Here is a 15,851-nt window from a genome sequence, read left to right on the forward strand (position 1 = left end):
CTTCATCAATCCGAGCTCTCCATCCTTGGCTTGCTCTCCAAGATGGATTTATGGCCCTTGATGCTTCATGATGATGATGACTTCATCTACTTCAATCTCTGCCTCTACCATCACTTCGCCACTCTAGCTACTTCCTGTGGTGGTTGAGCAGAATCAAAGATAAGTCACGCCTCCAAGAGTCTCTTCCTTGCTGGCCGAATCTTCTTCCTTCTTTTTGAGCATGAAGAGCTCGAGATTACTTCACCAAATCTAACCATATTTGGTGAAAATCTCAGCCACATCACACTTTTATTTTGGTATGTTTTCTTGCCATCATTGCAATGGTCTTGTAGAGTGTTCTTCCTTCACTTCGGTAGCTCCATTTTGCTTTCATGGTTTCTTGGTTAATGACCGAATGAGAGAAGGAAAGAGATGAGAGAGAGGAAAGAGAGATTATGAATAATAGTTAATGAAAAAAAGATAGAGAATAAAAGTGAATCAATTTCCCTTTCTCTTTGCTGACAAGCGTGTAGCTTTGGTGCTTGCAATCAAATCAATTTGTCAATTTCTCTCTCATAGTTCCCATGCAATAAATGATAGTTGAGTGTAATTTGGAATCCATCACATGGTATAATGCTTGGATCCATTGGAATGAAGCTTTGTTTCCTTTGCTTCATGGTTTCGGACCAAAACAAGCTTGCCTTTAAGCAATTTTATCTTTGGGCTTGTAACAATGATAATCAGAACTGGCCCAAAGGTATTTCATCCATGAGATCCGATGGAAAGCATATGGCAAATGATAACATTTGCTTTTCTGATGGATTTTTGGATCATGCATTGGAGTGAATATCAAAATATGTTTAACTTGGGCTTGTGACAATAATGAATCAATTTGGCCCAAATAAAACACATTGTTTCAGCCATTATAATCACAATAAATTAATATCAAGGCTAAATGTTCATAGGCATATTAGGTTTGTACCAGAATTTCATTTTCGGCCCAATATTAAAAACCTGCAACAAAATTATTAATCAATATATATTAAATGAAAATCAAATTAATAATTTTGTAATTAATTTCTTTTAATAATGTTTATTCATCACAAATATTAATTTAGAGTTTTCCAAACTCATCAATTCTTTTAATAATATTTATTCATCACAAATATTAATTTAGAGTTTTCCAAACTCATCATACAGCATTGCACTTTAAGAAAGTCTTTCCTCGATTCCAAGATCGTGAGCCAAATTATAGATATCTTCCTGACCACAAAGAATAGGATAAAGTTGAAAAAATAGCTGAAGTTCTATAAGTAATCAATTGTGCAACCAATATCATATTTGGAAGTGAATATCCTATTGCCAACCTTTATCTTGCTGAGGTATTTCGCATTAAATTGATTTTGGATGAAGCTGTTAGTAGTGGACCTTTTTTCATCAAGAAAATGGCTGCCAAAATAAAACTGAAATGTGATAAATATTGGAGTGAATGTAACCTTCTCATGGCTGTTGCTACTGTTTTGAATCCCAGATGTAAATTGACAGGTCTTAAAATGTGCTTTCAGCAGATATATGGACAAGAAGTTACAAGAAATATGACATTGGTGCATCAAATCTTGACAGAAATGTATCAAGAGTATGTCATTCTATCCAACGAGTAAGAAGGATCAGCTTCACCGAGTGCAAGTGGCGAAAGTAGTATCAACTCTACAATGCAAAGTTCAAACTCCTTACAAACTGGATGGTCAATAATGATAAATTTTGTAAAGGATGAAGAAGCAGTTCTAGCTTTAAAATCTGAATTAGAGACTTACTTGGATGAACCAAAATATTTTCAAAGAGAACATGATGCAACTAGCTTCAGTGCTTTAGAATGGTGGAAGGTAAATCGTGGAAAATATAGAATATTATCTAGAATGGCAGCTGACATTCTTGCTATTCCAATCTCAACTATGGCTTCAGAGTCAACTTTTAGTGCTGGTGGAAGGGTAATTGATATATTTCGATCCTCACTAAGTCCGACTACAGTTGAAGCTTTAATTTGTGGAGGAGATTGACTTCAAGTTTTTTATGGCCTAAGAAACAAGTCTAAGGTTGAAGATAGTTCTATGGAGATTGCATTACCAATTTAAGTTGTCGAATAAATATTCAAAACTTGATAGTTGATAGGTATAAGATGTAATGTTTTTAGCTTGTTAAATATATGGATGCATTATTTTTTATTTTGTTATATTAAAATTATAATATTTTTTATATAGAACTATAGATTATGTTCCTGTTATTTGAGCCAGCTCGTGAGATTGAGCTAGCTCGTGAGTTTTCTGTGAACTAAACTTGAGCTTAAGAAATAGGCTCGATTGTTAATGAGTCGAGCCGTGAGCCAAACTCAATTTTTATGACCCAAACTTGAGCTTGGTCTGTCTCGCCTCAGCTCGGCTCACTTCCAGCCCTACCTGGGACTTCTCAGCTTGTTCCTCTTTTTCTTTGGTCTTGTCTAAAATCTTTTAATAATATCTTAAACATATCAAATCTCAAGCAACTTCAAGAAACATTGATTAAAGTACAAGAATCTCAATTATAACAAGAAAATCACTAACTTTATTTCAAGAAATAATAAAGAAAACAACTAAAAATACTAATGCATCAACTAGCACTAGAATCGGGATACTAGGTCGTTTCTTGAATTTGTGATGAATTTGCAAGAAAGGATTAGGGTTGATGGAAGGAGGCTGAAGATGAGGGTGGCTGATTAATAGAGGGTGAAGATGAAGATTGATTCAAGGTAGAAGCTCCTTGATGATTGCTGTCATAACGAAAAAAGCAATTCAAAGTAGTGTGGCTAAGTCTTCCACAAACTTGGCAAATTTGCTATTGTTCAATTGCCATGAGCCTTTCTCACCTTTGAAAAATCTACCTCCTTGGCCACCTCTTCTTCCTTCGTAACCACGAGCAAAGTTTCTTGAATTTGGGAGAGATGTTTGAGCAAGAGTAGCTTGAGATATTGTAAGAGCAAATTATTTGAACTTCTCAATAGTATCTTCATGAGAAATTAGCATATTTTTAATTTTACCTATACTGAACAACTCTAATTTGGCTTGTATAAGGGTAATACAACTTGAAAATTCTTCTAGTAAGCCTTCACATATTGCTTCAACATAATCTTCATTGTTGAGTTGACAACCGATTGCAATTAATGAATCCGTAATTTTCTTTTCGAGTTCCGCTAGGGAGCCAATGGGGTATTTGTACAATGTATACAATGGGCTGTTTATTTAGCCCAATATGAGTTAAAAATAAAAATTACTCACGAAATAATAAATTTAAAAACTCTTATTCAATTATTTCACATCAAATTTCAAATTCTCCAATTTCAAATTTCAAATTTTTAAAAAATCCAGTTAGTTATTTCAAAAAAATAACCATCTGAAATCCTCCAATACTCTCTTCTTTTTCAATCGGCGGCCACCTCACCTTCATCAATAATCATCTCATTTTACCGTCGCTACTTAACTTGCCACACGCCACTCACCCTTAATAAAAATAACCATCCACTTAAGGATAAAAATAATCATCCGCATACCTAATGAATTGAACATCTAACATATTTTAATTATACATAACTAAACTCAATCCAATCAAAATAATCATCTACATAAAAATAAAATAACCATCCGCATACCTACTAAAATGACCATCCTAAATTGACCATTAAAATAGAAGAAGAAGATGAATAAATAGAAGAAACTATTATTGTGGTGAAACATAATTTTAAAGGACTAGTCATGACAAAAGCAGTACTGTTGTGAAGCATAGGGTTCAAATCATGAAAGAAGCTAACCATGCTTGGATCCGAAGAAGAAGAAGAAGAGCATGGTGGTATCATCGGTGAGAAGAAACTTCAAGGAATGGGAGAAAGTGAAGGCGCATCGGAGGAGGTGAGGACGGTGTCGAGAAGAAGGCACACACCGACTGCGACGGAGGCGCTGAACGTCCGGGTTGCTGCGGTGCCGTTAGTTCGGCCCACACAATATGCGCGTCCTCCTTTGGCAGTGGCCTGTGTGGCAACGGCGCCAGTCGAAATAGTGACCGTGGCGTTAGTGTACCGGTGAGACTCTATGAGAAAGGCATAAAACGTTGACAAACCGTATTGAAAAAAAAAGATGAGAGAGGGAGATAATTTATTTGTTTTCAAAACCAACGATAATTTTAATATTTGATTTAAATTTCAAATTGAAAACTATTTAAAATTAATTAGTTACCTATAATTTAATTTTAATTTTAAATTAACTTCAATTATACACGTTGTATAAAACATATATTGTCTTCTTATATTTTTTCTTTTCGTGATACGTAAAAAGTAATCTGAGACTTAGCGCCTACACTCTTCGTAGCTTCAAATTCATACTGAGGAGGAATCTTTCCTTCAAGAATGTGATCGTCAAAGTTCTGCCCTTTAATGCAAAAACGCTCATGCTGCTACCATGTGACGAAATTTGACTCGCTGGATTTGTCAAGAATCGGAGAATTTTTTTGAATTTTCTGAATTGAGAAATAGAACCATAGATGAACCTGTACTCCATTATCATGTGGAGATTATTTCAGATTTAGAAAATTTGTCTATTGAGACAAAAGAAACAAAGAAAAGAAATTGTATTATTGTATTAGTATGAGTGATCTATTTATCTATTACACAGATGAATGCTATTTATATAACACATATAAAAACACGCTACGTGACTTTGGTGTTAGCTACATTTATATCTTCCACAATTGAAATTGAAACTGAGAATGGCAATTTGCCATGTCTTCACTAGTCACTACTTTTTTTTATTAAAGATAGGAGATTCGAATCTGCAATCTCTTAATTGAGTATGAAGAAATTATGTCATTTGAGTTATAACTCATTGGTTATGTCTTCACTACTTGGTGATTCTTTAAGAACAACATTAATAATAACAATTAAATAGTATCGAGACAAAATTCAGCTCTTTATTTCAATAATGATCCGTTTCTAGCAACAAATTAAGGAAAAAAGAGAAAACAAAAAAGACAAAGCCACCTCAAGTTAGCTGTTGCATTCGGCCTGTAAGCATCACATGGTTTTATTTTGAGTTATGAGTTGTGTCACTTTCAAGGTACTATTCACTATTTAGTTTTTTTTTTTTTAATACATACATTATTATTCAGCCTCGCATTGCATCTAGCCGGCTCATTTTTTTTATATGAGAAGCATGTGTGTGTTGTTGTGGAGAATGTGGATATTAAACATGGATGTTAAATAGTTTTTTCTGAAATAAGGAATGAAGAAATCGGACCATTGATTTCTTTATAAAAAAAATTAAGCCTAGTGTGGGAGAGAAAATTTAAATTTTGGTGAAGGTAATTGACTAATTGGGATATACAAATCGAATATTCCAAATTTTTTTAATTTTTTAAACACAAATCGGAGGGTCCGATTTGTGTACCCAAAAAATCAGACTATCCGATTGTTGTTCCTAACATCACAATTATGTAATGTATATATACACTCCATAACTACGTCCTACACCATTCTCCCTTTTACATCTAAATTAAAAAGTGCATCTAGCCCTAATTATTTTCTCTTGCCTCTATTTATCTATAATTCAATCTCAATATTCTAAAACTCAAACTAATTATTAAACCGATAAAATTAAAAATTTATTTAAAATTTAATTTATATATAATATGTTTAACTTTAAATCAATTAATTCCACTAAAAAAATCACTTCAACTGATTTATTAATTTTTGATTGATTTCTTTTTTTTGAACAATTCACTTGCAATTTTTTTTGTCTAGGAACAGATGGTCTAGTACTCTAGTGTTAATTTCCAATAAATCCTATTAAATAGCTCAGTTTGGTCGATTCTAAAAACTACGATCTGTCTCACTTCTTTTTCCATTGATAATGTCTACGTTGTTGAGGAATTTTTCATCATCATCTTTGAATGATGGCAATCTACTAGTTTTTTCTTTTATAATTATTTATTTATTTATAGTTTTGTGTCTCTTACTTCTTCTTTTTTTGGCATTTTTAGTTTTTTCTTCAATTTTATTTACTTACAAATAATAGACATGACGCATTCTTCGATTTATTTACTAACACATATATAATATTTAAATATGAATGATTTTTAATTTTTTATAATACAATTACAGATTGTTGATTAGTTTAAAATGTGAAAATAGTTTATTTATGAATGGAATTTTCTTTATAGCAAAAAGGAACGGAGGAAATAAAAAAGACACGGAGCTAAGCAAATTTTAAAAGGCATATTTTTACATGGCACACAATCCTCCAACCTATTGTAAACTGATAGACTGCATCTGTTCATCTTAATTAACAGCTTAACAGATTGATATTACATGAAATTATGGGCTGTGCAAATCTTTTCCTATGGTAAGAAATTTTCGCATTTAAAAAATATTTCATTTTCTCACTTTGCTATCACCTTCTACTTTTATCTTTTAACAAATGAGGAAATGTTCAAGAACTAACGTCAACAATAATCTTGAATCGCTGATTTTAATTATTTCTTATATTAGATCCACTTATATTTTCATACATTTTTTTCAGAGTAACTATATATTTATATTGGACCGACATAAATAACCCCAAAATATAAATTAAATTAATATTTTTTTTTATTTTCATAATATTTTTATGTCCGTTAAGACAAAAACTAATCTATCGCAGATGCAAATTTTATTATTTAAAAATTTTTTGTTAACCAATAAATTATTACATATATAAAACGATATTTAAATTTAAATACTTATTTAAATAGATAAGTGAATTAATTATTTCACTAACTAGAATTGATCCAAGGTTTAATTGGCGGACTTCGTCGGGTCGGGACGTCTGCCACCCGTAGGCCCTAGTTGACACCGGTACCCAATGACCATGTCCAAATTACTAGAACCAAGAATCTACTACCAATAAGACAAGAATGTCTGAGTTTCCAAGAAGTCACATACTAGGACTTTGCTGACTTTATTATATAATATAAAAACAGTTATTGTATAAATCATGGCTCATGATTGCTGAATTAGTCACCGACGCGCTTTCTGTTTTCCTTCAAAAACAAAAACCAAATCATCATTTCCACCTTTAATTCCTCCCTCCATTCTCAAGTCAACATTATATGCAGCTACACATATTCTGTTGTAACGTTCTAGATACATATTTTTAATTATATCGATTTTACCTGTCATGTCGGAGGTTCAAATCCGGCAACTTAACCAGTTGAGGGAGATATTCGCTCGCTTCGACATGGATTCAGATGGAAGTCTGACCATGTTGGAGCTAGCGGCACTCCTGAGGTCACTCGGGATGAAACCCTCGGGTGACCAACTCCAAGCACTGCTTAAAAGGATGGACTCCAATGGCAATGGCTCCGTCGAGTTCGATGAACTCGTCCGAGCCATAATGCCGGACATGGATGCTCAGATTCTGCTTAATCAAGAACAGTTACTTGCCATGTTTAAGTGCTTTGATCGCGACGGCAACGGCTATATCTCGGCTGCCGAGTTGGCCGGTGCAATGGCGAAGATGGGCCAGCCGTTAACGTACCGCGAGCTGACTGAGATGATCAAGGAAGCTGACACGGATGGTGATGGTGTTATCAGCTTCAATGAATTTGCAGCTATCATGTCTCGCTCTGCATCTGATTTCTTAGGACTCAAGAAGAAAACAAGTTCATTGGACTAACTTCTTGTAGATTCTTGTGTTTTTCTTTTCTTCTTTTTCATTGTTTTGTTTGATATGTAGCTTGTACTATAATAATTGTGTAGTTATTCTATTGGTATCTGGTGAATACTCAGACACGAAGATATCCGAAGATAATATCTAAGATGTAAGATGTTGATAGTTTGATACATATTATGTTAAATATTTTAGTTAAATATGTCAAACTATCTATCGATTTTTCAGCTATTATCTTCGTATGAAATATGGAATCAAATAAGGGCATTTGATTTGTTGAAATAGTGGACTGGTGATTTTGAATGTGAATTTTTCTGACTGCATAATTTAGGAGTTAGATCTATGAACTATGACATGGTGTATTCAACTTGAAGAATATACAATAATGAGATGTCGGTTACTTGAATTAGTAGTGGAAGTTAGTGCTTTGCCAAATACCAACATGCATCTTTGTCAACGCCTGGTTGTGTTGAATGAGTGTTTTCAACACACATTTTGACAATTCAGAAATTGGACAACAGGACAACAAATTAACAATTTGGCTCGTTATTTCATTGTTGGATCACAATCATAAGAATTGTTTATGGCAGGGCTAGTTACACAAATAAGATATTTTGCTGGTTTTTTTGGAGCTTTTGTTTTGATCTCTCTATGTTTGATCCTACTTGATGTGTTTTAAGTTTGAAATACCATGCCTGCATGAACTTTATCTATGTAAATAGTTTTCTTTTCATTGGTTATTAATAATGAGAATTGGTTTCAAGTTCTTAATCTGTACCCTTTATGTAGCCAGAACATCTTCTGAATAATAATTAACAAAGTGTAGTATAGTATGAATGAAAGAATACATCAAAATTTACTGACATGATTATTTAACATAACCTTCCTTTGATCATGAAGAAGCTATATCATAAATTCATAATCATCTGAACAAAATCCAAGGTAAAGGGCTGGTGTCGCGTCCCGAGGAAGACGCTTGCTCTACCTTAAATATGTACAATTGGAAGAAGGTTGTACCTCAAAGCCTATGAAAAAATTTACATCTATGTCCTCATGGATGAATTTTACAATACAAAAAAAAGTGGGAGAAAGAAAAATGTCTGCAATCATTGGTACATAGCTCTCCCTTCTATATGGAAGGATGCTTCCATGCGTCTAGACCCTTCGAATCGCTTGGAAGCTTCCAAACGAGCCGTGAATCCAACCGTGTTGTGTCTTATTGATCTCTGCCTCACCACATTACAGTATTCTGGATCATTTGTTTGTCCATCTTTTCTTATCCATTGTATCATTTGATGGAACATGGGGAAGAATCGCATTTGGATGGAAGCGTAGGTGAAATACGGAAGGAGTGCGGCGACAAGGACTAGCAGAGTGATGATCCAGTAAGATGGAGCCGGGGCCAGAGCTTCGACGAAGACCTTAAAGGCAGTGGTTGAGATGGTTGGAGTAATGGCTCCATAGGCTAAAAGGAATATGTACCATAATGCAATGCTTCCCCAAATGAAAATATGTTGAATATAAGTGAAGTAACTAATGGACAATGCCATTTGGCAATTCACCACCCACACTACACAAGTGTACATGGTGGCGCCGAGGACTTCCATCTCGCCAACTTGGCCGCCTTTTCTGAATGCTTGGTGCTGCAATGTGTTAATGCAGAAGAAGAATATGATGGCAGAGCTAGCAACACCATTGAACATCCAGCCGGCGATTCGCTTCCAGCTAAATAGGATGTTTTGCACACCTTCTTGATATAGTAGTGGAAACTGAAAAATGAACACAAATGCAACATGTTATGACATGAAAATGAGTGGCATCACAATTGAGTTTTGAAGGATTCTCTAATCTCTACCTTGAGGCATATTTTAGAAGAGACATCTTGGTCGAACACTCCCAACGCAATCACCGGTAGCGAAGTGAAGAAGACATTATAGAGTGACATGAACCAGTCATTGTATGCAGCTTGTCCTGAGAATGAGGCATACATCTCAAAGAAGAACAGAGTGAAGCCGAAGGCGACATTCTTGTAAAAGAAGTAACATATCTGCCAAACAGGAAGACAAGTTTGTCAAAACCAATCTTAGCAACAGAATATGTAAACACTAAACACAAGACAAGATTGTTACCATGGATGAGATCCTTCTATAACACCAGTGTCCGTGCACAAGAAGTAAGCGTTCCAAAAATCGAAATTGCGCAATTGCAATATCACTCGACATAACAGCTTGCATTCCTTCAACACCACTGATACCAATTCCAATGTCTGCTTCTTGAAGCATTCCAACATCGTTTGCGCCGTCTCCAATTGCTAGAGTTGTACTTCCTGTTTTATTCTTAACCAACCTTGTGACCTGAATTATTATAACAGAAATTCCTTTTAAGAGACTGAAAATTTTCATCTTCTACATGAATAAGAAAGGAACATTAAACTGCCAACTAAAACTTACAAGTGCTTTCTGCTTGGGAGACGAACGACAGCATATAACAGACGCGCAGCCAACAGCAAGTTCAAGAAACAAGTCCTTCACATCATCCTCCAATGCATAAGTAAGAGACTTCCCATCAATAATCAGAGCCAGCGCCTCGGCGTTTTCATCTGATCTAGAAAGTAGTTTCTTTCCCTCCTGTATTTGACGAAGAACACTCGCCTTCATGGCCTAAAGAATCAGTTAAGTTCCATCAGAATCATACAACATATCATTGCCTGAAGCACATTGGATACCAAATTATGCCTATTGAAAGAAATTATAGTTCAAATTCGAGGCTTACCGCGTCAGAAGCAGTCTTATCCTCCATTTTTTCCAGTGATTTGGTTTCTGGGGTGTCTGAGCTAATTATGATTTGTGTCATCCCTTGTCTGAGTAAACTACAAGCAAATCTGCAGTTACAAAGAAACAAACCAAATTAGTTACATCATATTATTTGTAAATAGGAATCCAAAATTTACAGATAATCTTTGAAATTAAACTAATTACCCAATATTGATTGCTGTCTCCATTTTATCCCCAGTCAGAACCCATAGCTTAATCCCAGCCTGTGCTAGTTTGTCAATGCACTCGGGAACCTGCACACGACAAATCGATTCATAAGTACACAAGCAAAAAAAAGAGTGCAAAGATCTTGTTTCCTCTACTTCAGGGGGGAAAATGAACTTACCCCATCTTGAAGTTTGTCTTCAACAGCAGTAGCACCAAGAAGAATCAAATCCTTCTCCATGTTGTTTACTATTTCCTCTACAATTTGCTCTTGATCTGCACTCACTAAGTTCTTGGCCTCTGTGAATTCTATATTGAATTGGTTGTACTCTTCCTCTTTAAGTTCGCGATATGCAAGTATCAAGGTCCTCAAACCAGAATCAGCATAAATGCTGATGTGTTCCTTAGTCTTCTCTTCATACTCCCTTCCGTTTCTTGCAAGTCTTTCAAACATGACACTGTTTATGCAAGCAACAATGAAAGTGAAATTAATGCTTAGAACTTAAGAAAACAAGATTGAAATGGTTTCTATATAAATCTTTAACTAGTATGTCTAAGAAATGAAGAACAAGATTACAAACCTGTCGGCGCCTTTGCTAAGTAGTAGTAGTTTCCCTTCCTCATCTCTTACAATTACAGACATTCGCTTCCTCGCGCTGCTAAACTCTAATACATTTAGAAGTTTGTAGGACCTGAAAAAGTGAAATGACATGCTGTTATTAATGCAAAAGAAATCAGATTGTGAAGACTTGATATCCAAGAAAAAGAAAAGTAAACTGACCTTTGAATTCTCTGGCCTGTTCTGGGATCAAATTCGTGCAGCGAAATAGCCGTGTGTGTCCTTTCATAGAACTCAAACCCAAGTTCTCTGGCTGCAATCACAAAAGCTGCCTCATCCGGCGATTCAGCTTCGTATGAAACCTTGCCAGTTACTTCATCAACCTCAGGTATTGCAGTATGACATACAGCCAACAAAGTTAGGAAGTTGTGAATCACATTGGCATGAGGCTCTTTGACCCAATTTCCATTCATGATCCTTTCATCTGTGAAGTTAAAGCCTTTAATGGATGGCTTTGCAACATTGTTGTTAGACCTTTGTCCAAATGGTGAGTCTTTTCTCTTAGATAGAGCTCTCTCAACTTCTGTAATTGTTCGTCCGTAAGCAACGCCGGCTATAGAACACTTGATGAACTCCATAGAATTGCAAGTCAAGGTTCCTGTTTTATCCGAAAGGATGGTGTCAACTTGACCAAGTTCCTCATTCAAATTCGATGTGCGAGCATGCGCCGGCCTATCAGTTTCTGCGTAGTACATGTGCACATCCTGGTTGATGAAAATGCTCTGAAGAACTTTCACAATTTCGATGGATACATAGAGGGAGATTGGAATCAAGTAACCATACAACATAAGTGCTGTCAAGAAATGAAGAAGTGCAGCTTCGACTGGTTTATTGGGATCATAGTAAACTGTGGTATCATCAGGCCTAAGGTACCATCTCTTCATTCTTCCATCATCAATGTCTTCGTTTGTCCAAATCCCAAAGAATATGGACCCAATAAAAGAGAGCAAAATCAAAACAAAGAACAAGAAGTAGATAATCTTATCCATTCTTCTCTCAACTTTGCTTCTTTTTGATGGTGGTTCTGTTGCATTCTGCATAACCTTTGTATCATGACCAGTGAAGATTACCACACCAAACACAAAATCTGTGTTCCTCAGCTTCGAGTCGCGAAGCAGTATCTGCTGAGGTGCAAGAGGATACTGCTGATCCTCATACTCCATGCTGCCTACAAATGTGTACAAATTCGCATTCGGATCTTCACATTTGATAATAGCCTTGAAATTTTGGTAGTTTGAGTCTTCCTGCAACTTTGAAGTTGTTTCCAGTGCTTGTTTCAGCTTCAGATTTGTTTCTCCATCAAGATTCATGGTCTCAACATAGCAAATCGCGTCGTCATAGCTCGACGAAAGTAAGATGAGATCAGCAGGGAAAAATTCATCCTTTTCCACCTTCACTATGTCTCCAACCCTTAAATTTCTCCATTTAGATATTTCAAAAACACCATTTCCGCGATGTACCTTAACCTTTCTGTTATTCATCTCAATATCCTGATGAAATTAAGACACAATATTATCAACCTAGGAATTATCAAAAGTAACAGAATCTAATTTGCCTCTAATTGTTCCCTTAATTGCCAAACCCATAATTTACCATTATTCTAGTCTAGTATACTACTTATGCAAATGACCCAAAAAGAATTGAACATATTTCATAACAAAACATGTGTAATTAACATAATTTAAGTTGAATCTAACACCATATCACAGAATATTAGTATATTACCTGCTGTTTTCGCCTATAATCTTCGATGAACTCTTTGGCCATTGTAGCAGCAACCACAACCAATAAAGGAACAACATTGCTGATCGCCGAGTATGGCGCAACCGGAAAGAAGGACAAAATTGCCACCACAAGGAAGTAGAAATTTGCAACTCTCCTAAACTGCTCAAACAATGATTTTGGTAGAAAAGTTGCTAATGTATACTTAGTAGTCCTAACATAATTATCACCATAATTTTGAAGACTAGCTTCTACACGTTCAGGATCATTGCAATAAACTTTCCTTGAGAAACCAGGTCCACCTATAAGAGAATGTTCATCTTTCATTGAAGCTTTACCACAAGTGAATGCATGGATTCTACTGAAATGGTGCTTCCTCCTCCTTCCACCAGCCATTTTTGTTGAATCTCCAAGTTAATCAAGCTCCTCAAAAATTACAAAAAACCAGATTTTGACACCAACCCAAGATCTTATTGAACAAAAAGAATGAAAGAATGGAACAAACTAAACCAAACCAAGTTCTATACAAAAAGTTCTGTTCTCTTGAACTAAGAAAGAAAAGAGTGATGAAGACAAATTGATAAGACCCCAGAAAGGAAAAAGGACACCTTATTATACAAGTAATGAAATTTGAACAGAGAGAATAAAAAATATTAATTAATAAATGAATAATGACGAAGATGGTGGTGTTATTATTATAGCTCTCATTTCCCTCTAATTCCCTTCCCTACCCGAAGCTGAAAGGTATAACTTGTCAATGAAACTGAATAGGAACAAGAACACGGCAATGTCTTTGATTGAGAAATTTACAAAGAAGACTTAGCACCCCATTTTGACCAAAACTCTCTCTCTTACAAATTCATGGACTTTTTCCAAGTTGCACATGTGAAAATTTATAATTTAATAGATGCTTCTATATGCTTTCCCTGTGCTTGGTCTCCAAGACTCACGTAATGGACGAATACATGAATATTCTTCACAAAGTTTGCTTTTTTATTCTTTTCTTCTAGTAGTGTAACATTTTCTCCTGGGGTGAAAAAGAAACATGATGCTCTAGTATGAATTGGATAAAAAGAATGACCGGTTTTTAGGTATAAAAGCAAATTAACACGTCTAAATATATAGAATTGAAATTTATTTTCTCTAATTTCATCACTTTTTTTTTTACTCGATAAAACATTATTTCGTTACAGCTTGGGTTATCGAACTGCTAGATTGATAAAGTTCGTCAATAATTTAGACGTTTAGGGATAATTTTGGTAAAAATAAACAATATAAAAGATAAAAGTGTATAAAATTAAATATTAAAGATATTTTATAAAAAAATTATAATGGTCAAAAACAAAAAAATATAGCTACAGAAAGTAACATGTGTCGTTGTCAAATAACAAATATAGTAGAATAGTAGAATAGATTATAAAACACAGGTTCTGGCTGGCAAGTATAGCGTTGGCGTAGTTTAGGAGAACCCGAATTAAATGCTAACTGCTAAGATGAAAAAAAAATTATTTAATTCAAGTTTTCAAATAAATAATTGGAGGCTAATTAATGAGCGCGCTGAAAATTTTGCACATATAGGTTTTCTAGAAAGTTTTTTGTCTAGAAACCAAGATTGGTACCATTAAAAGTTTCGCCATTATACATGAACAATATTTAGATTTAGATTTAGATTTATAACTTTCTTTTATTTTATTTTTTTTATCGAGTGGATTTGACAACCCACAATCTTAATTCTTAGGTATCACAACACATCCACACAACATTTAAGGGTTCATATTCAATACTTGGTGCACTCACTAAGAATTGAATTCGGGTGCAGCATATTAAGAGGCATATGGTTTAACCAGTTGAGCTAAGTCTCAACTGCACTTTTTTTTATTTGTTGATAAAAGAAAGTGCAGCTGAGTCTTAACTCAACTAGTTAAATCATATGCCTCTTAATATGCTGCACCTTCTTTTATTTGTTGATTTAGAACGATTTTGTACTTTTTTTATTTTTGCTATTTAAGTGTTTAATATATTTTACTCAAGATATAATAAAAGAAACAGATCTGTTACACATCCCAACAATATTATCATTTAAATTCATTTAACTAGGTTTAACGTCAACAAAAATCACTCATTAAAAAGAGTGTGATTACACGTACTATGTTATCGTCGTCGTCGTCTTTTTTTCGTGTTTCTCCTCTTCCTTCTCCTCATGTTCCTCTTCTTACTCCTTCTCCTTCTCTTTCTTCTTCTTCTTTTTCACGTGATTTTTTTTATCGTCATTCTTTTTTTGTTGTTGTTATTGCTGTTATCGCAGCAGAAGGTGACGAGGAAAAATTTTGAATTGTACAGAATAACGAGTCCAAATACACTTTAATTCACTCAAAAATAAATCGAAATTATATAATAATTAAAATACAATTAACTTAAAAATGAACCGAAATTATATAACGAAGATTTATTGTAATAATTAGCTAAGCTATAAATTAAATTAATTCATGTTTAACTTTTAAGTTAATTTTATGAAGATTTTAGTTCTAGGTAAATGTCAAAAGCTTTCTAGAATATTATTAGTATAATCTAAAAAAGAATAGGTATCTTCTTATTTTCTTTTTATACGTTATATTTCCATTTATTTCATGTGATGACATTGTACCTGTTTTTAACTTTAAACTACATATATCTATCAGAATAAGATTAGGTTCATTGAAAAAGCCACATAAATACAAATGATGATGAGAGGGGAAAAAGAAAGTTACGTAAATGAAAGTTTAGTTTAATAATGTTAATGGAGTGGATCTGACAAAATACAATGCAAGTTGAATACAATTATACTAGAAG

General features: G+C 34.3%; 2 protein-coding genes and 1 long non-coding RNA gene across 3 annotated transcripts; 1 reads left to right on the forward strand and 2 right to left on the reverse strand.

Moving 5' to 3' along the window:
- On the reverse strand, window positions 4,437-4,792 carry LOC110262526. Its single transcript, XR_002347184.1, has 2 exons — window positions 4,549-4,792; window positions 4,437-4,518 (listed from the first exon to the last, which is right to left on the reverse strand). It is a non-coding gene; the product is annotated as an uncharacterized LOC110262526 (long non-coding RNA).
- LOC107635135 (probable calcium-binding protein CML15) lies at window positions 7,043-8,106 on the forward strand. Its single transcript, XM_016338516.2, has one exon. It carries the CDS (start codon window positions 7,212-7,214, stop codon window positions 7,707-7,709), a length of 498 nt encoding a protein of 165 aa, XP_016194002.1. The 5' UTR covers window positions 7,043-7,211; the 3' UTR covers window positions 7,710-8,106.
- LOC107635146 (putative phospholipid-transporting ATPase 9) lies at window positions 8,537-13,890 on the reverse strand. The gene is made up of 10 exons (XM_016338527.2): window positions 13,026-13,890; window positions 11,463-12,790; window positions 11,263-11,373; window positions 10,863-11,139; window positions 10,682-10,770; window positions 10,476-10,584; window positions 10,154-10,363; window positions 9,833-10,057; window positions 9,559-9,750; window positions 8,537-9,472 (listed from the first exon to the last, which is right to left on the reverse strand). The coding sequence occupies exons 1-10, from the start codon at window positions 13,416-13,418 to the stop codon at window positions 8,810-8,812; spliced, it is 3,597 nt and encodes a 1,198-aa protein (XP_016194013.1). The 5' UTR covers window positions 13,419-13,890; the 3' UTR covers window positions 8,537-8,809.

This window comes from Arachis ipaensis, chromosome B01, assembly GCF_000816755.2.
Source record: "Arachis ipaensis cultivar K30076 chromosome B01, Araip1.1, whole genome shotgun sequence".
Taxonomy (NCBI): Eukaryota; Viridiplantae; Streptophyta; class Magnoliopsida; order Fabales; family Fabaceae; genus Arachis; species Arachis ipaensis.